Source organism: Panulirus ornatus, chromosome 10 (assembly GCF_036320965.1).
Source record: "Panulirus ornatus isolate Po-2019 chromosome 10, ASM3632096v1, whole genome shotgun sequence".
NCBI lineage: Eukaryota > Metazoa > Arthropoda > Malacostraca > Decapoda > Palinuridae > Panulirus > Panulirus ornatus.
The window spans coordinates 61,064,820-61,085,338 of NC_092233.1; the positions used below are offsets into that span (position 1 = coordinate 61,064,820).

General features: G+C 38.9%; 1 protein-coding gene across 8 annotated transcripts in view; it reads left to right on the forward strand.

Moving 5' to 3' along the window:
* Positions 1 to 20,519, forward strand: part of LOC139751011 (constitutive coactivator of PPAR-gamma-like protein 1 homolog) — a 121,602-nt gene that overhangs the window by 83,494 nt on the left and 17,589 nt on the right. For 5 of the 8 annotated variants that reach the window (XM_071666082.1, XM_071666079.1, XM_071666075.1 and 2 more), the window contains 5 exons: positions 3,640 to 3,831; positions 4,763 to 4,982; positions 7,835 to 7,962; positions 10,637 to 10,738; positions 12,983 to 13,105. In XM_071666082.1, the coding sequence (XP_071522183.1) occupies positions 3,640 to 3,831; positions 4,763 to 4,982; positions 7,835 to 7,962; positions 10,637 to 10,738; positions 12,983 to 13,105 (765 nt within the window). The remainder of the gene's footprint in view (positions 1 to 3,639; positions 3,832 to 4,762; positions 4,983 to 7,834; positions 7,963 to 10,636; positions 10,739 to 12,982; positions 13,106 to 20,519) is intronic. The other 3 variants (XM_071666077.1, XM_071666080.1, XM_071666081.1) reach the window with 3 other exon arrangements.

The window sequence follows — 20,519 nt, forward strand, 5'->3', positions numbered from 1 at the left end:
GCTGATTTGTCTCTCTCCTCTCCTAAACTTCATAACCTATTATTTGCAATGACTTTCAGCTTCCTCCTTTTACACACTCTCCTAAAATCAGACACGGGCTTCTGTAGTTTCTCACTCAAGTTTGCCACCTGAGCCGTGTCACCAGTGAACAACTACTGACCGCTTTCCTAGGAACTCCACCTTCAACAGACTCCAAACCTGCCCCTCTTTTCAAGACCCCTCACATTCTACCTAGGTACCATTACCTTTCTCTGCTTTCCATCTGTAAAGGGATTAGATACCCATGGTGACATTGCACATCCCTGCTGCACACCTTAATCCTTAATGACTCACTTTCCTCACTACTTACTTGTACACATGTCATACTATCATGATAAAAACTCCTCTCTGCTTTAGATAGCTCTCTTTCTATGCTTTATATTTGAAGTACCTTCCACAGAGCATCTTTTTTATCCCTATCATACGCTTTTCATCTGTAAATACTACATACAGATCCTTGTGTTTCTCCAAGTATTTTTCGACCATGTTCTCCAAAGCAAACGCCTGATCCACACATCCACTCGCATTCATGAAACAGCTTGCCATGTACATTCAAGAAAAGTCATACCCCTGTAATTCAAACGTTCAGAACACTCATGTGGCAGTTGTATGTGCAAATGGAGGCCTGGAGTGCCCATTGATGTGAATGAAAGTGTGAGCAATTTGCAGGGTTGTGTGCTACAGAAGGACATGTGATTGGAAATGCATGATTTAAAAGGAGTGACATCTGTAAAATACATGAGTGAGTAGGAGAGATATTAAGCAAGCATTATTAGATTATGAACTGATTGATTGGTGTACAAAAGAGAGGGGCAGGTGATGGGTTGTTTGATCGTGAAGGGGCTCCCAGAAAATAGGAAATTATATGGGTGGGAAGATGGTAGTAAAAGTAAGTTAGCTTGGAAAAGAGGCTTGTGTGAAGAGATACCAGGAGAATCTGAATGTAGATTGTCAAATGGTGAGTTGGTGAAGAATTGGAGGTATTTAGAGTAGTGCTGATGTGTAAGAAAAGTATATGGCATGTGGAAAGTGGGGGTAGTTGTTGTGAGAAAGGGTAGGGAGTGGTAGGTCGATAAACTTAATTTGCTAGTGAAAGAGAAAGAGAGGTTTGTGGGTGTTACTTGCCGGGAAGGAGTTTGAGAGATTTTGAGAAGTAGAAGAAAAAGTGGCTAGAGGTCAAGAGGAAGGCGTGAGATTTGGGATGAATGAGTACCAGCATACTTCAGGAAGAATAAGGAAATGTTTTGGAAGGAGGTTTATAGTGTAAGAAGAATGAAAACAAATGGTAGTGTTGTTGAAGGGGGTAGATGGGGAAATGTTAACTGGCAGAGTTAAGGTGAAGAGGAGATGAGGGGTGATTACTGTAAAGTTTTCTTGAATGTGTTTGGTGACAGGGTGGCAGATGTTGGGTGTTGTGAATTGAGAGAGTTATGGCAAGTGATTTGGTAAATACAGAAGAGGTATTGAAAGCTTTGTGTGAGATAAGTGTGCCAGAGTGAGTGATGTGGATGGGATTGCAGATGAATTTCTCAAGAGAGGAGGTGGCTCTAGGAAAAGACAAAAAAAAAAAAAAAAGGCCACATTCATTCACACTCAGTCTCTAGCTGTCATGTGTAATGCACCGAAACCACAGCTCCCTTTCCACTTCCAGGCACTACAAAGCTTTCCATGGTTTACCCCAGAAGCTTCACATGCCATGGTTCAATCCATTGACAGCATGTTGACCCCAGTATACCACATTGTTCCAGTTCACTCTATTCCTTGCACCCCTTTCACCCTCCTGTATGTTCAGGCCCTGATCACTTAAAATCTTTTTCACTTCATCCTTCCACCTCCAGTTTGGTCTCCCACTTCTCATTCCCTCCACCTCTGATGCATATATCCTCTTTGTGAATCTTTCCTCATTCAGTTTCTCCATGTGAACAAACCATTTCATTGCAACCTTTTCTGCTCTCTCAACCGCACTCTTTTTATTACCACACATCTCTCTTACCCTTTCATTACTTACTCGATCAAACCACCTCACTCCACATATTGTCCTTAAACATTTAATTTCCTACACATCCACCCTCCTCTGCACAACCCTATCTATAGCCCACGCCTCGCAGCCATATAACATTGTTGGAACCAGTACTTCTTCAAATATACCCATTTTTGCTCTCTGAGATAACGTTCTCGCCTTCCACACATTCTTCAACGCTCCCAGAACCTTAGCCCCCTCCCCCACCCTGTGACTCACTTCCACTTCCATGGTTCCATCCACTGCTAAATCCACTCTCAGATATCTAAAACTCTTCACTTCCTCCTGTTTTTCTCCATTCAGGCTTACCTCCCAGTTAACTTGTCCCTTAACCCTACTGAACCTAATAACCTTGCTCGTATTCACATTTACTCTCGGCTTTCTTCTTTCACATACTTTACCAAACTCAGTCACCAACTTCTGCAGTTTTAACCCGAATTAGTCACCAGCGCTGTATCATCCGTGAACAACAACTGACTCACTTCCAAGCCCTCTCATCCACAACAGACTGCATACTTGCCCCTCTCTCCAAAATTCTTCCATTCACCTCCCTAACACCCCCATCCGTAAACAAATTAAACAACCGTGGAGACATCATGCACCCCTGCCTCAAACCGATATTGACTGGGAACCAGTCACTTTCCTCTCTTCCTACTCGTACACATGCCTTACATCCTTGAGAAAAACTTTTCACTGCATTTAGCAACTTACCTCCCACACCATATACTCTTAATACCTTCCACAAAGCATTTCTATCATCTCTATCATACGCCCTCTCCAGATCCATAAATGCCACATACAAGTACCTTTGCTCTATAAGAAAGGATAAGGAAAATGGAAAGAACAAATTCTTACTCATTTTGAGGAATGAACTCTAGTCCTTCAATGGTATGTTTGATGATATAGTAATCCTGATAGTGATATAGGGGTGCAAGGATTGGACTCTGCATGAAAAAATACAAAAGATAGTGGATGTTTTTGAAATGCAATGCTTGGTGACAATATGTTGTGTGGAGGGTTGATTGAGTGAGGGATAGCAGGTATGAAAGAGGACTAATAATAAGTATATGGTTGGGATAGATAAGATCATTGCTGAAGTAGCTTGTACACATGGAGAGGATGAGTGAGGTGAGACAGACCCTATAAAAGAAGGCATACATGTCAGAGGTAGAGAGAACGAGGAGGAGGGAAAGACCAAGGATAAGATGGAATATTTTATACAGAACAACATGTCAATGGGCTGAACCAGGGGATGTGAAATGGTCAAGGGAAACCACAGAAAGGCTTGTGAGACTTGGCTGTGGGTAGGAGGCTCTAAATTTTTGTTCATTATGTATGTCAAACAGAGAATGGATGTGATTAAAGAATACTGATCTTAGTCTGTATTGGTGCTACTTCTGTAATGTGGGAAATGGCAAATAATTATGAAAAATTTAAGCATGGTACTAAGAAGAATAGAATTGATAAAATTAATTGAGTTTGTAAGTCACTTGTGAGAGAAAATTTTTTGTAAATTTTTTGAGACATTGTTAAAGATATGATAACAGGTACTTCATATGAATGCTTTATCTTCTTGGCAGCTTCCTCTGGTGACAGCACGTGGCTCTCAGCTTGCAGCACTCTTTATGATGGGAGTGGAAACAGCCCTGTTTGCTAATGATGCGTGTGGTGCACCAGTGCCATGGCTCATGTGTTGCCCATGGTTGTTTTTTGATGGAAAGCTCTTCCATGCAAAGTTGATCAGAGCTAATTGTGCCAGATCTCTAGTAGAGGTGAGTAAAACTATAAAACATTGCTTTATGGAAAGGGGTTGTAATTGTTCACAAAAGCTCATTGTGATCTTTTTGATAAATGCTGTAGAATATGGTTTTTTTCATGTGGATTATGTTGGTAGTGATATGTGTAAAGGGAGGCTCCATATTTTTGAGGATTTGTATTTTTCTGTTGACCAAACAAAACTCAGACATATATACAGTAGTCTGATGATGATTATTTCCTTTGTAAAAGTTGGAGTTGTGGTAACATGTGTTCGGAAATGTTTTGGAATGGATGAACTTGTGAGGGTTTATGAAAGCATGTTAGATAACAGACCAGATAAACCATACTACAGTTAGGGAACAGCAAATGAAATATATAGAGTTCATTGTGAGATTTGCCAGTGGCATGTGATTATGGGATAATATTTGCTCTTACTGGGTATATTCTGATTAGAGAAATATTGCATTTATCACCCATATGTAATTAACCAACCATTGTTGCTGTTGTCTTGGAGAATAAGAATGGATTGTTGTTGATATTTGTCAGGTATGTTAGAAAGCTTGCATATGTTGTAGATAATTTTGAAATGTTTTGTATCCTTCCTGGTGAAGTATTTTAAAAATTTCATTGATATTAGGTACAGTACCATTGAAGGACTAGAGTTCATTACTCTAAGTGTGTAAGAATTTGTTCTTTCCATTTTCCTTATCCTTTCTTATAAAGCAGAGGTACTTGGATAGAAATATATTGTATATTGAAGAGGAAAAGCGAATATAGTAGAGCAAAAATATTTATTAGAAAGACTTGATTTACTCTTAACCTTTCTGCATTTTATTATTTCCCCTATTACATATGGTTTCCTCATAGTATTGGCAATAAGGATTGTTTTTCCATTTATATTTGAAAGGAGTTCTTGCTCATATAAGTAAACTCCCTTCCCTCTAGGTATGTGATGGAGAAATAGATCTGGTGGCCAAAGTTGAAAGATGCAGACAGGCAATCCTGGAGGGTTTAAGAGTAGAGTTTGCCCACCCACCCGTGCCACCAATGCCTGGGGTAGGGAGTCACAAAGTAGGCCCTCCTCCTCCTCCATATCCTGGCTTTTCCCATTACAGCAGCAGGGGTAGAGGACGAGGGGCACCAGGTAGGACCAACACACACCAGGGTAAGGTTGCGTGATTTCTCCAGATATTTTTAGAATTTCTTGAATATTACTGCTTTGGTACCTGCTGCATAGTGAGACTGGACTGAACCAGGGCATGTGAAATGCCTGGGGTAAACCATTGAATGGTCTGTGGGGCCTAGATGTGGATAGGGAGCTGTGGTTTTGGTGCATTACAAATGACTTACAAATGACAGCTATAAACTGAGTGTGAATGAATGTGGCCTTTTTGTCTTGTTTTCCTGGTGCTACCTTGCTGAAGCAGCGGGTAGTGATGCTGTTTCCTGTGGGTCATGGTGGTGCCAGGAATGGATGAAGGCAAGCAAGTATGAATATGTACATGTGTATATATGTATACGTGTGTGTATGTTTATGTATATGTTGTTATGTATATTTGCGTGTATGGGTGTTTATGTGTATATATGTGTATGTCAGTGGACAGGCTTTTTTTTGTCTGTTTCCTGGCGCTGTCTTGCTGATGCGGGAAACAGCAGTCAAGTATGATAATATTAATAACAATGATAAGGATACTGACAATTGATTTTTATTTATTATACACAATAATACATACATTTAATAAATTCCACCGCAATACCATCCAAACCTGCTGCCTTGCTGGCTTTCCTCTTCCGCAAAGCTTTTACTATTTCTTCTCTGTTTACCAAATCATTTTCCCTAACCCTCTCACTTTGCACACCACCTCGACCAAAACACCCTATATCTGCCACTCTATCATCAAACACATTCAACAAACCTTCAAAATACTCCATCTCCTTCTCACATCACCACTACTAGTTATCACCTCCCCATTTGCGCCCTTTACTGAAGTTCCCATTTGCTCCCTTGTCTTATTAAAAAAGGGGGTGACTGTATTGTTGACTGGTTGGTAAGGTTATTTAATGTATGTATGACTCATGGTGAGGTGCCTGAGTATTGGCGGAATGCGTGCATAGTGCCATTGTACAAAGGCAAAGGGGATAAGAGTGAGTGCTCAAATTACAGAGGTATAAGTTTGTTGAGTATTCCTGGTAAATTATATGGGAGGGTATTGATTGAGAGGGTGAAGGCATGTACAGAGCATCAGATTGGGGAAGAGCAGTGTAGTTTCAGAAGTGGTAGAGGATGTGTGGATCAGGTGTTTGCTTTGAAGAATGTATGTGAGAAATACTTAGAAAAGCAAATGGATTTGTATGTAGCATTTATGGATCTGGAGAAGGCATATGATAGAGTTGATAGAGATGCTCTGTGGAAGGTATTAAGAATATATGGTGTGGGAGGCAAGTTGTTAGAAGCAGTGAAAAGTTTTTATCGAGGATGTAAGGCACGTGTACGTGTAGGAAGAGAGGAAAGTGATTGGTTCTCAGTGAATGTAGGTTTGCGGTAGGGGTGTGTGATGTCTCCATGGTTGTTTAATTTGTTTATGGATGGGGTTGTTAGGGAGGTGAATGCAAGAGTTTTGGAAAGAGGGGCAAGTATGAAGTCTGTTGTGGATGAGAGAGCTTGGGAAGTGAGTCAGTTGTTGTTCGCTGATGATACAGCACTTGTGGCTGATTCATGTGAGAAACTGCAGAAGCTGGTGACTGAGTTTGGTAAAGTGTGTGAAAGAAGAAAGTTAAGAGTAAATGTGAATAAGAGCAAGGTTATTAGGTACAGTAGGGTTGAGGGTCAATTGGGAGGTGAGTTTGAATGGAGAAAAACTGGAGGAAGTAAAGTGTTTTAGATATCTGGGAGTGGATCTGGCAGCAGATGGAACCATGGAAGCAGAAGTGGATCATAGGGTGGGGGAGGGGTCGAAAATCCTGGGAGCCTTGAAGAATGTGTGGAAGTCGAGAACATTATCTCGGAAAGCAAAAATGGGTATGTTTGAAGGAATAGTGGTTCCAACAATGTTGTATGGTTGCGAGGCATGGGCTATGGATAGAGTTGTGCGCAGGAGGGTGGATGTGCTGGAAATGAGATGTTTGAGGACAATGTGTGGTGTGATGTGGTTTGATCGAGTAAGTAACGTAAGGGTAAGAGAGATGTGTGGAAATAAAAAGAGCGTGGTTGAGAGAGCAGAAGAGGGTGTTTTGAAATGGTTTGGGCACATGGAGAGAATGAGTGAGGAAAGATTGACCAAGAGGATATATGTGTTGGAGGTGGAGGGAACGAGGAGAAGTGGGAGACCAAATTGGAGGTGGAAAGATGGAGTGAAAAAGATTTTGTGTGATCGGGGCCTGAACATGCAGGAGGGTGAAAGGAGGGCAAGGAATAGAGTGAATTGGATCGATGTGGTATACCAGGGGTTGACGTGCTGTCAGTGGATTGAATCAGGGCATGTGAAGCGTCTGGGGTAAACTATGGAAAGCTGTGTAGGTATGTATATTTGCGTGTGTGGAAGTGTATGTATATACATGTGTATGGGGGAGGGTTGGGCCATTTCTTTTGTCTGTTTCCTTGCGCTACCTCGCAAACGCAGGAGACAGAAAAAAAAAAGAAAAAAAAAAAAAAATACATCAGCCTGATAGTAGTTGCTGATTGGCCAAGGACAGGCCTGAAATGAGTTAGCTGCTGACATCACAGTTAAGTGGTTAATGTAAAGAGTGAGTGAAGGCTTGCATTTGCTCACTGGAAATAGTAAGGGCTGAAAATCCATATTTTTTTCTCTTGTTTTGAAAATAAGGAGGACATATTTTTATTGGAAGATTAGGGGTTGTCTAGAAAAGTGTTTGTTTAATGGGAGATTTCCTTCTGTATGAGGAGATTTGAAAGCTATGTATTATCATTTAAGGGTTATCAGAAGAAAGATAGTTTAATAGCAAGAGGCCTTTCTGATTATGTACACAAATGAAAGTGCATTATTTTCTTATTTGCAGGTGGTGGAGTAGGAAGGATCTTTTCTCGGGGTGGTCAGCTACAAGTGGCTGGTGTGGTTGTAGGCTCTTGGGGACCAAATTATGGATCAAATGGTAATGAAGGCAGACCCCGAGGATCCAGACACCCGGTGAGGATTGTTAAAAGGAAGTTATCTTTGTAGCTTACATTACAAGAAGCTGAAACTTCTTGAGAGTGGGTGAGAGGTAATGGGAGTTGAGGTTTATGGGAGAATAATTTACTGTCAATAAAGAGAGTGGAAGATAGTAAAAGATAAAAGGAGGAGGTTATCATGATTACTATCTCACATTAGACTTTGCTTAAGAATTAAAACTTCATTATATTTAGAATCTCTAGTTTTTTGGTGAGATTTGGATTTAGGTTCCCAAATTGTGCAAAATAAGATATAAGGAAGGTTTGCTAATAGAATGGAATTATATACAGTAATGATTGAAAAATTTAGTATCAATTGATCAAGAAATAAGCATTTTCATTTCATTACTTCTTAAGCTGGCCGCTTAGTGTGCAGTGCAAATGTATATCCATTAGCACTGATTCTTTAAAACTAGATTTCTATTTTTGCTTTGATTAAGTACTACATTTTACCCTGTTTTGAATATAACTGGGGGCCCTTTTATTTTTATTCTCATCTTTGTTAACTTGTTCGATAGAAGATAGGTTAGACTTAAATTCTGCACATTGTTATTGATACTACCACTCTGGGTATCAGATGGGTTATTGGTGGATGCTTAGTGAGCTAACACTTCATTGTTTATCAAGTTGCACTCCTTTGACCCAGGTAGCTGTCTGTTTTTTCTGCCTCACCCACATGTGGAATGCAGGCATTCTGTCCACAAACATACAATCTTTCCTTGTCATACATAACATTTTGCAGTTCTCGACTCACACAACTCAAGTGTTCATAGTGCTAGATTTTCCTGTGGTGAGTGCTGTGTGCTATCCCTGCATTTTGGCAAAATGGTCAGGGCAATAGATAGAAGTAGAAGGTAAGAACATTAGGCAGAAGCATTAGTTCGAAATATCAAGTAGAAATAGTGAGTAGGAACATTAGGCGAGAGCATTGTGTAGTAGTTGTTTGGGACGTAGGTAGACATACAAGGTAGTAGTCAGTAGGAACATAAGGGTGAAGCACTAAAGGCTAAGTAGTGGCACAGGAGTTCACCAGTTCCATAGACTCTTGTATCATGGCTACCCCCGTGAGGAAGTTCCCAAAGAGCTAGATATTTAATGTCCTGATGTGTAGATAATGATATGGATTGGCCAGAGAGATATTTAGATGACTCTAGCAGGAAGAGAACTTGAGTGCCTCCTCGTTTATACAAGTAGCTGTTGAATTTGCTTGTTTTCTTCAAATGGTGACAGAGTAATGGGTTGAAAGGTGCAAGGACTTATCATTCACCCACTTAATTTTTTATTTTTTGACTTGAATAGTTTATGTTCATGATTTATTCTCATGGCTGAATAGTCTTAGATTGCAAGTTTACTTGCCCCAGGGATGACTCCTTGTGGTGCTGTTGTTTTATGGGACTTATCAGTTGACTCAGATATAAAAGCTTAAAATAGCATTGGCATGCTGTTTAGATTTAGCTACTTCAGCAACACTGTATTCTTTTTAGTGTCCATTAAGCCTCCTTTCCCTTGTGCATAAACTTATCTTTTTAATCAACCACATTTTTTCAGTATTTTTGTCAGATATTACTGGTGAACAGGCCTTACTGGAAAATATTGGCATCAGTGATTGTTTGCTCACCTTCAGACTGAGCTGCGTGTGCATCAGAAAGAGCGCTTGCACACAGTGGTCAAAGCATAATTTTATGGACAAAATAAGGTGTATCACTGAATTTCACCATCATGGTTTTCATGAAATATATGATTACTGTCAGTGCTCATTCAATGAGCTCAGTAACTATACAGCAACCAGACCAGGCTTGTTATATCATTCTTATAGAGCTGTTGGTGGCATCACCCTACAGTCATCCCATGTCCACACTTTAGCTGTGTACTTCTGGTAGATTTTTTCCGATTTCCATCAGATCAATGTATTTTCACCATGTGATTTTCACTTTTTTGCCTTTGAGCTGTATGTCAGATGTATGATCTTTTCATCTGATTGTAGATGATAAGTACTTTTACCTGTTTGCATCACTTCCCTGCTTGATGAGTTGAGTGTGTATTTTATCATACAGGTTTAGCTGATTATACACATAGCGTATGTTGTATTTTTGTAGTATTGCTTTAGAGTTTGTGCTTTTTGGATAACTTTCCTTGTATATGTGAAGTTTAATAGTTTTATCGTAATAGATTTTTGTTTTCAAGATGTTGATGGCCACAAACCTTTGAAAACCAGTAAGCTTAGTCAGTGATGTATGCTGTTTTTAGTGGAGGTACATACTTTGTGTATAGATGGTACTATACAAGGAATATCCCAGATGATGTTGAAAGGTTCTCTGAATCATCAGGACACTGCTGTATATGAGAGATGATGTGATGTAAATAAAGTTAAACTAGGGTATATAAAGTCACAAAGTAAATGATGCAGTAATCTATGGGGCTTAGCAGTGGATGGTAGGTTCAGATGATGGGTAAAGAATGGATGTGTGCTTATGAGTTCATTGTTCATTTACTGATAAGAAAACTTTTGTAAGCAGAGAGAATCAATTAAACATAAGAAGGTAAAGATCTGCTTTTATAGTAATTTCCTGTTTAAAGGTTTTGCAGTTTGATTCTTTGACTTTTTTTATGCTAACAAAAGGATTAATAGAGTGAAATTTTTGCCATGATAGCAGTATGGCGTTAGTGGTAGCAGGGAAGGTGGAGGAACTCTGCAGGCCAGAGGTGAACCTAGCAGATTGTCCCGTGGTACGCGGGGTCGACCTACAGTATTGGTGAGTTTTCATTAAATGTGTTCTGATTATTAGACTTGTAACAGTGTATTCTTAAATGACCTTTTTCCTTCTCTAGTGCTGGAGTTGGAGATAAATGTTCTGTAGAAGGTCCAAGCCTATATGCACTTGATACACCCCTCTGTAAATGAGCGTATTTTGTATTGTTGATTGCAATTTTTCAGTAGAAAATGTAAATAATACTTTATACATGAATATTTAGTTATTTTGATAAAAAAGTGATTCATAAATCATTACTGAAGTGTTATGGACATTGAGAGTGGGTTCTCCAAAGAATGACTTTTAAGTTTGAGCAAAATGATTAAGATAATTAAAGAGGAATTTGTAAGGTAGTTCAAAGGAGGTAAGTGTGTGCGCTTATGGGATCATGACATCAGCAGTGATAGGAAAAGACTGAAGTTTTGAGTCTCTTTTCCAAGCTCAATCTCACCACTCTCTTCTCCAATATTGTTTCCCCTTTTCCTAAAACCTCTATAAATCTTCACCCTTGCATCCACAAGATAGTAATATGACACCCCACCAGCTGCCCTTGTCAGCACATTTACATCCAAAAGTCTTTCTTTTACACATGCCTATTAATTAATATATATTCCAATAATACCTGCTGACCTCTCCTGATCACATAAGTATATGTATGTATGCCCCTCTTTATGAAGCAGGTATTTCCAATCACCAGTCGTTTTTCAGCACACAACTGCACAAGCTGTTTACCATTTACTTTTAGAAAAACAATTGAATATTTTATCCTTTTTGTACTTACTATGCATATTTTTATGACATGACAGCAAAATATCTTTCAAGTTGTATCCTACAGACTGGCAAAATACATCTGTATCCCACTCGCTGGTAGACCGCTTATAAACAAAAAAGTGCTTGAAGTATTCTTTGGTTTGTGTTCACTGCCACCCCAATATTTGCTGAATCCAAACAAAATATATACATTTCAGTGTCTTGTAGGAATGTTAGAGATACTTAGGGAAGTGTGTAGGCTGTCACTCTTAAGCATGAAATTAAAGGTGCTTAGGAGGTTTGATGATGGCAAGAAACTCATGGTTAGAGTTTGTGTATTTATAGAAAGTTACTTGGGAAGGAGGATGTGCATTTCAATAATTGTGTCATGTGATGTGAATATATTGTTTTGGATGTGAGTATGAGCCAGGATTCTATTGTCAAGAAAAAACTTTCCAAGAGTTTAAGGCTGCCTAAGGTTACTTGATGCTTTTTTTGGAAGGGAATGTTTATGATAGTGTTTCATTTAGAAAATGGCAATGCTATGAAGGGTTCCTGGAAATTTGTATGACCTGTGGTTTGGCAAAAATTAAGTTGGATAATTCACTGGGTGACATAGACTACCCTAGTCTGCATCTGGAGTGGCATAGATAGTTTGTACTCCTCCTTCTCCCTCTTAGTAACCCCCATATCACCCCATTCTGCTCCCACATAAAGCCCTCATCTTTATGCCTTTTGGTAAGTTTCCATTATATGTTATCTTTTATATGTTAGTGTTTACTGAATTAGGTAACTCATAGTGGCATAGACAAACCTGTTTATTTCTCCCTGTCCCTCCCAGTAATCCTCACTTAACCCTATTTCACTCCAGCCGCAGCTCAAGCGTGCATCTTCATCATCTGAGAAACTTTTCTGCAAGTTTTCTTTAAAGTCATCTGAATTTCATCATGAGAGAGGGTGGTATATTCATGGTAAACTGTTTCAGGCATAGTCCATTCATAAGAATTAGATTGGAAAAAGTTTTCCCTGGAATAATAGGAAAAATTTTTTTCAGGAATGTAAACCCATGTATTGTGTGGGTTTTATTTGCATGAATTACAACATTTTGACTTGTGGCAGGTTTTCAGGAATGTTACCTCACCTCAAGTCAGGGTGTCGGTTTATAGGGAAGGAGGGAAGGCTCATGGGAAAGTGTAAAGTGAGATGTAGTTAACAGTATTGTTGAGCCAGGATATGAGTGATACTTTTAACTATTTATTTCATGTCCAACTTGCATATAGAGTAATACTGAGTGCATATCAAGTTGTTCTTAATCTTCCTGTATTAATGAGATTGATATTTTTGATATTTTCTCACAGGTGTTGAGAGTTAAAGTGGCTTTGTTCGGTCTTGTGAATATTTCTGCTGTAGTGTTGAATTTTTGATAACCAATGCTGTATCATATTGTGAGCATAGTACTTTTTATGTTTAAAATTTGAGAAAGATTTTTGATTGCAGGCCAAGAGAAGGACAATAAAAAAGCGTGAAATGCGACCGAGTAGAGGACGCGGAGTGACAGTGGAGACCCCTGGCAACAGGTGGGCCCTTCCACATTCAAGCTGCAGTGCAAGAATAGTAAAGGTTTTGTCACTCAGGCATTAACATTCTCAAGCTTTTAAGTTTAGCAGGCTTAGTCTTTGGGGTTTTTTGCTTTGTCATGGCAGTTGAGGGTTAAATTGTGATTAATATCTGCTGAATTAGTGCTGTCCTGATCTTCTTTTCCATAGTCATACAGGATCATGCTACAGGGGTTATAGTATATTTAATGCTAATTTTATTGCCTTATGTGAGCTGTGGCATGATTGAATCATGTACTAAGTGCATGCTGTAGACATTAAATTTGAAAAGTATTGGATGGCTCTATGTATTCAGTAAAAGTGAATGATGATTGTCATGGGTTGAGTGCTGTATGGGATAGAAAAGCGGATGGAAAATAGCTGATACATGTGGATAGGAAGAATAAATAGCAGCTTAGTAAATAACTATTACTTGAATAGCTGGAATGAAATTTGTGAAAAGTCAGGCGTATATGGAAGTTATTTTCCATGATTGTTTTGGAATATATTTTTTGTATATTGTGTCTTCTGTTCATTTTCAGCTGAATGATAGTGGTGTTCATTTTAATGGTTCAAGGTAGTTTTATCTCCAGGATTGGTGTGCAGTTTCAGCTTTGAGAGAAGCTATAAGATCCCCAAGGTTAAAACCTCAAACCCCTTACCTTTTGGTGACGTAAATGCCTTTCGTTTCTTGCTAACCACCTGTTCAGTAGTTGCAGTCTGTTCCTTGGTTGGGTCCACCCATCTGCCAATCAGTACCCTCCATTCAGCAGTGATATTGTTGCTCATCTGATTGTGTTGGGCGCCTTATACTTCGCAGGATCCCCACACGCTATGGATGTTTAACTTCAACCCTTCTTTTGTAGCTTCTTCCATTCAACCAAGTATGAATATCCCTCAGTAATTTACTTACGGCATAATGTATACATGTAGAGTGAATTGTTTTTAATATTCTGTTTGTACTATTTTAGATTTATTATACTTTGCGCCAGAAGTATGCATGCAAGCTTTTGAAAATGAGAAATTTTTTATAGGCTGTGGCCTTAACACTTCCCAACATAATTAATACCTCATTGCATTCCCCTTCCTTTTGATGCAGTCCTGTAGCCTGTTGAGAATGCTGTCAGCAAGACTCTTGATAGTTCAGGAGAAAAGCTACTCCATAGCTGCTTAATTGCCACCTCAAGCTTTGGTACAGAAGATATGTGTATATCATATAATCATTGCTTCACAATAGACCTCAGGTTTTCAGTTGGGCTTAGATTGGGGAATATTTCACCTCACTATTGTTCAGGCACTCTGTAACAGAACTAACTATGTGGCAGGAAGCCCCATCCTGCATAAAAAGTATTTTTGCCTTTGCACTTTTAAATGAATCAGGTAAATGGTCAATAAGTAGATCTAAGTACTTAACACTACCTGGTAGGAACAGGCATCAGAGGTATAGAAAGATAGATAGATCTGGTTCACTTTTAGATCCTTGGATAAGATTCCCAAATCAACACCATTGTAGCTGCAAAAGCCCCAAAACATAAGAGAAGGAGGATGCTTTGCATCCTTTTCTATGTACTGTGGCAGGGATGGGTCTGTGTGGGGTGGTCTGTACACCCTCTCTCTAATGTTTTCGGTCTCAGTTAATGTTAAGTCGTCCCTCAATAACATGGGTCTCTATGTTTCCTTGTCTCAAACACTGTATTTTTTGCAAAATTTCACTAATTTATCTTTCTGGGTGGCAGTTAGTAGAGGTTTACATCGTGCACAAAGACTACAGAATCGCAAATGAGGCACTATGAAGTAACTTTTGAATATTCCATAGCAAGACATGTTCAAGCAATTTAGGATGTTATTGCACAATTTTGCATGCTCTACCAGGGATGGACAAGCCTTGACTTGTCTTGTAATGTTTGTACAGGTTCTAGATGTTGATCTTAGCTTTCCAGACTTGGGATGTGGAGAAGTGGAGCTGGTGAAATAGACTCGCCTAATTCCTTAAATTCCTTCACCAATCTATGAACACTAAGGTGGCAGACAACTGTTTGCTCAGTGATATATATCAATTTATGCTCTGCTTTGTATAATAATATCACTACTGCAATGTCCCTGTTTGTGCCATTACTTTTGGCACTGACTGTATGTATTCAGAGTGCTGCTTTTGGTTTATTTTTCTGTTGTCAGAATTTTTTAGATTATAGATCCCTTAGAGGGTTACTACACCAAGGTTCGGACTAGAATGGTATCATCCCAGAATGATGAACATTGATTCAAGCTGTGGTATTTTTTCTGTAGGGGTCAGTAAGTCAAGCAGTCAAGCCTCCTGGTTTGGCTTTCCCAGATTGACTTTGAGTGGCATTTTATTTGACATGAGGCTCCCATAGCTTGATCCTGGGGGGAAGGGAGTTTTTTCTGTTTTATAGAGACTGTTTTCCGCACATGGTTAGGAGCAATTTGGAGCTATTTTTAGGTCGAAGATCACCCCTAGAGTCACAATGGGCGGGTTTGAATCATTTGGCACTAACCTGGTAGTCTCGTACCTCAGCCACTGCAGCACCATGAAGCAAAAGGAGACTGGGGTTCCCTTGCAAGGTAGGAATAGTATATCATCTAGCAAGGTTAAGCTGTTTTTGTAAAGACAGTTAAGTAATTGTTTAGATCTTGCTTCCAGGAGCTTTACTTTTTGGGTTTCTGTACCTTTCTTGGGATGTTTGTGTTTGTTCATATCATCACATTTTGCCTTAGTAAAGATTTAAGGATTTTAGAGCAGGAACCAAGTCTTATAGATTTTTTTTTAACTCCCAGATGGTGGATTCAGGAATGGTTAGCTAAATCCTTTTCATCACAAACTCACTCTGGGAGTAATCTGTCCCTTCTAAGGTTTGCTCTTCCTTGGGCTTCTTCCTGTCAGATAGCCCATGATACATGGATATACTATAAGGATTTTGTTTAATAAGATTCCCTTGTTCCTAACTCACTGTTGGAGATATGAGTGATTATTGTTAGCCATCCTTATATAAAAGAAAATCCTTGTTCCCTGGCAAGTATACAAATGATATACTGATTGGTCCTTTTGGTGCTCTTAGGGCAATCCAAGTAAGATAAGGGCACTCCATAAACAGGGTTTTCCCGTATGGAAACCACCCATATGAAAAGTGACATACAATAACTCTTCCTTTCTGCAAAGAGTGATGCTGTGGAATTATCTTCATTGTTTCATCTTTTCCTCTACCTACAACCTTTCTGCTTTTAAAGAGTCAGGTCTACAAACACCTGTAGAGCCCCACACTAACACTTTTGCACCCAAAGAGATGACCCCTCATGATACATCTGTGATGAGTAAGTACATACAGCTAACAGGCATCCTCATATAAATCTTTACATTAGTTAGTAATTGATGACTGTGTTTGTGTTTGGTATTACTCTTTTTCTTACTCTTGTTTGTTAATGATTGTATTATAATGTTATGCACACCACATTGGAGATGTAATGACATCACCTTTGCAAATGTCTGCATTGAAATTATCAATTTGGGACTTTTTGTCTTTCATTTCTTTACATGATTTTGTTTATAATGTAGTGCTCTTCTGATATTACATACATCAAATAGTGAATTTTATACGAACAACACCATTACAGTGAATTTAATGAGATATGCACTTTCATTAACACACAAATGTTTACAATAATTATCATTACATGAAGCTGTTTTTGGTCATACACTCCTTTTTTTTTCATTTTCCTCAGTTTTTGAATGATTGCATTACAATTACTATTGTAGCGAGTTTGATGAGATATGTACTACTTGCAAACTCATAAGTTTTAACAGTAATTATCAGTATGTGACACTATTTGTGCTATTAAGATTGTTACTTTAGTTTGTTAATGATTGCTCTACAGTATTAGAGACACCAGATCATAAATCTTATGCCATCTACCAACATCACCTCAAAAAAACAGGTTTTTTGAACATCTCTTCAAATATTTTTCTACATTTTTGTTCTCACTTTTTGCTAGCATAAAATATTCCTTTTTACCAGTATATCTGATAATTCATTCTTCATAATAGTAGGCATACACTTCAAATCGTAAAATTTGTCTAAAGACCTGTATTTGAATTTTTGTTGATTTTCAAAGACCCAGATGCATATTGCATCCCTTGTCCATCAGAGTAAGTATTCTGCAATATGAATATTGAGATGTGTACATGTGGCAGTTTGTTTGCTTTTTTTGTCCTGCTCCTTATCTTTTGACCAAAGATGGTCTTTGCTAGAGTATGTTTTGCCCATGCTGTGAGTGCCACCATAAATAAGTTATGTATATATGCTGCATTTAGGAAGAGGTATAATGTAGAGTGAGAGTGTTGGGACAGCTGGGATGATGAAAAGAGAGGAGTTGTGAAAATAGTATGAAATATGAAATGTAGAGAAGTTTCAGGAGTGAGCTGAACCTTGGCATATGAAGCTGTCAGGATTAACCATGTAATAGACTTTTGTGGGGCTTAGCTTTTTATTTAAACTGGAACATTATACTTGATTGCCAGAGGCTGGATGTGTGCAAATCGAACTGTTATTCTGCAATTCCTGACATTATAGTGCAAAATCTTGTCCACCTTCTCATACATTTTCAGAGGTGATGTCACACTTCCATTTCAGTACTTTGTCATCTCTCCCTTCACCTTTTACCATCTGCAGATGTCTGCATATGGAATTAGCAAAGTTCCTGAAGTATTCTAGGTCATTGTTTTGGGTCCTATATAGAGTCTTGATCTCCTGAATGAGAGAAAGCATTGATTAGGTTTTTCAGTAAGTAGCTGCCTGATCATGAATTTTGAGTGCTCAATGTGACTAGAAATTTCATGAGTTCCCACATTTTCATGCTTCCAGGCAAGATTTTAGGCTTTCTCCACTGTAGAAAGGTAAGAGCCAACCATTTTGAAGCATAGGTGGAAGAGATACTGTACCCAAAAGTGAAATTACCAAAATGAAGTTGTAGCCAGGAAGAGTAAAGAAAGAACATCCTTTGCTCAAGATAGCATGAGGCACACCGAAGTGAGTTGCAGGTGCAAAAACCTTTAGAAACACTAGGCTCAGTGACCTGATTTATGATGATTTCATCCTGAAAGCTTCAGGTGATTGCACCCATAATAAACCTTACCCATGTATCGCTTTTGAAAATATATGGAGGGTGGACATTCTTTTTTGAGGACACTGTATCTTACGAAAATAGGAAAAATAATTAGGTATAATAGAGTGATGATTTTCTTTTGGTTATATCTATTGTGTTTTGTTTAAGTGTGAATTTCATTGTCTGAATGTTTGCTGAGAACCTATTATTCCTAAGCTTATGCTGCTATTCTCATCAGTGAATTTACCTCAGAACCATTCTTTCAGCTCGCTTAATGACATCTTTATCCAGTTTGCTTATTTTGCTTCGTAGGGGTATCCTTTTTAACATGTAGTTTTTTATGTAAATACTTTGGATCTCCTGTACTAAGCAGATAGTCATCCCATTGTGAAGTTTTATTATTTGTGATATACGTTCCTTTGAGATTTTTTGGTTGTAAAATGATTGATGCTTATGAAGGTAGATGGAATTTCTGCATGTCTTTCTTCATAATTGGTTTGTACAGAATTGGTATACTGCTTTCTAAGAACAGAAACAAGACCATTGAGCAAGATTATATTTGTTTATTATTGTTTATGAAATCTGTGTATGTCATGACTTTCTTCAAGAGCACTACCAGTATCATACGAATTTAAAGGCAACAGAAATTAGATATAATGATGTTATTTTATGATAACCATTTCAGTATATTAACATCATATTCTCACCATTACACTCAGAGTCTTTTTGAACATTACTTATTCAGTGGTATTACTATGATTGTTACTTATATCAGAAGTGTTTCAAATAGATTTACTTTTCTTATTTAGGGGGTAGCAATGCTGTTTCCTGGACCAGGGTAGCACCAGGAATGGATGAAGGCAAGCAAGTATGAATATGTACAAAGTATAATTGAATAAAATAGTGCTAGGAAAAGACAAGAAAGGCCACATTTGTTCACACTCAGTCTCTAGCTGTTATGTGTAATGCACCGAAACCATAGCTTCCTTTCCACATCCAGGCCCCACAAAACTTTCCATGGTTTACCCCAGATGCTTCACATGCCCTGGTTCAATCCATTGACAGCACATCCACCCCGGTATACCACGTCATTGCAATTCACTCTATTCCTTGCACGCCTTTCACCCTTCTCAATGTTCAGGCCCCGATCACTCAAAATCTTTTTCACTCCATCCTTCCACCTCCAGTTTGGTCTCCCTCTTCTCCTTGTTCTCTCCACCTCTGACTTATATATCCTCTTTGTCAGTCTTTCCTCACTCATTCGCCCCATGGACCAAACCATTTCAATTACACCATCATCTGCTCTCTCAACCACATACTTTTTATAACCACACATCTCTCTAACCCTTTCATTACTTACTCGATCAAACCACCTCGCATTACATATTGTCCTCAAACATTTCATTTCCAGCGCATCCACCCTCCTCTGCACAACATTATCGATAGCCCACGCCTCATAACCATATAACAGTGTTTGAGCCAGGTATACCTTCAAACATACCCATTTTTGCTCTCTGAGATAACATTCTCGCCTTCCACACATTCTTCAATGCTCCCAGAACCTTCACCCCCTCCCCCACCATATGACTCACTTCAGCTTCCATGGTTCCATCTGCTGCTAAATCCACTCCCAGAAATCTAAAACACTTCACTTCCTCTAGTTTCTCTCCATTCAAACTTACCTCCCAATTAACTTGTCCCTCAACCCTACTGAACCTAATTACCTTGCTCTTATTCACATTTACTCTCAGCTTTCTATTTCACACACTTTGCCAAACTCAGTCACCAACTTCTGCAGTTTCTCACCCAAAGCAGCCTCTAGTGCTGTATTATGGAGAGAATGAGTGGGGAAAGATTGACAAAGAGGATATGTGTCAGAGGTGGAGGGAACGAGAAGTGGGAGACCAAATTGGAGGTGAAAGGATGGAGTGAAAAAGATTTTGAGCAATCGGGGCCTGAACATACAGGAGGGTGAAAGGCGTGCAAGGAATAGAGTGAATTGGAACAATGTGGTGTACCAGGGTCGACGTGCTCTCAATGGACTGAACCAGGGCATGTGAAGCGTCTGGGGTAAACCATGGAAAGTCTTGTGGTGCCTGTATTTGGAAAGGGAGCTGTGGTTTCGGTGTATTACACATGACAGCTAGAGAATGAGTGTGAATGAATGTGGCCTTTGTTGTCTTTTCCTAGCGCTACCTCGCGTATGCGTGGGGGGAGGGGGGTACCATTTCATGTGTGGCGGGATGGCTACGGGAATGGATGAAGGCAGCAAGTATGAATATGTACATGTGTATATATGTATATGTCTGTGTATGTATATG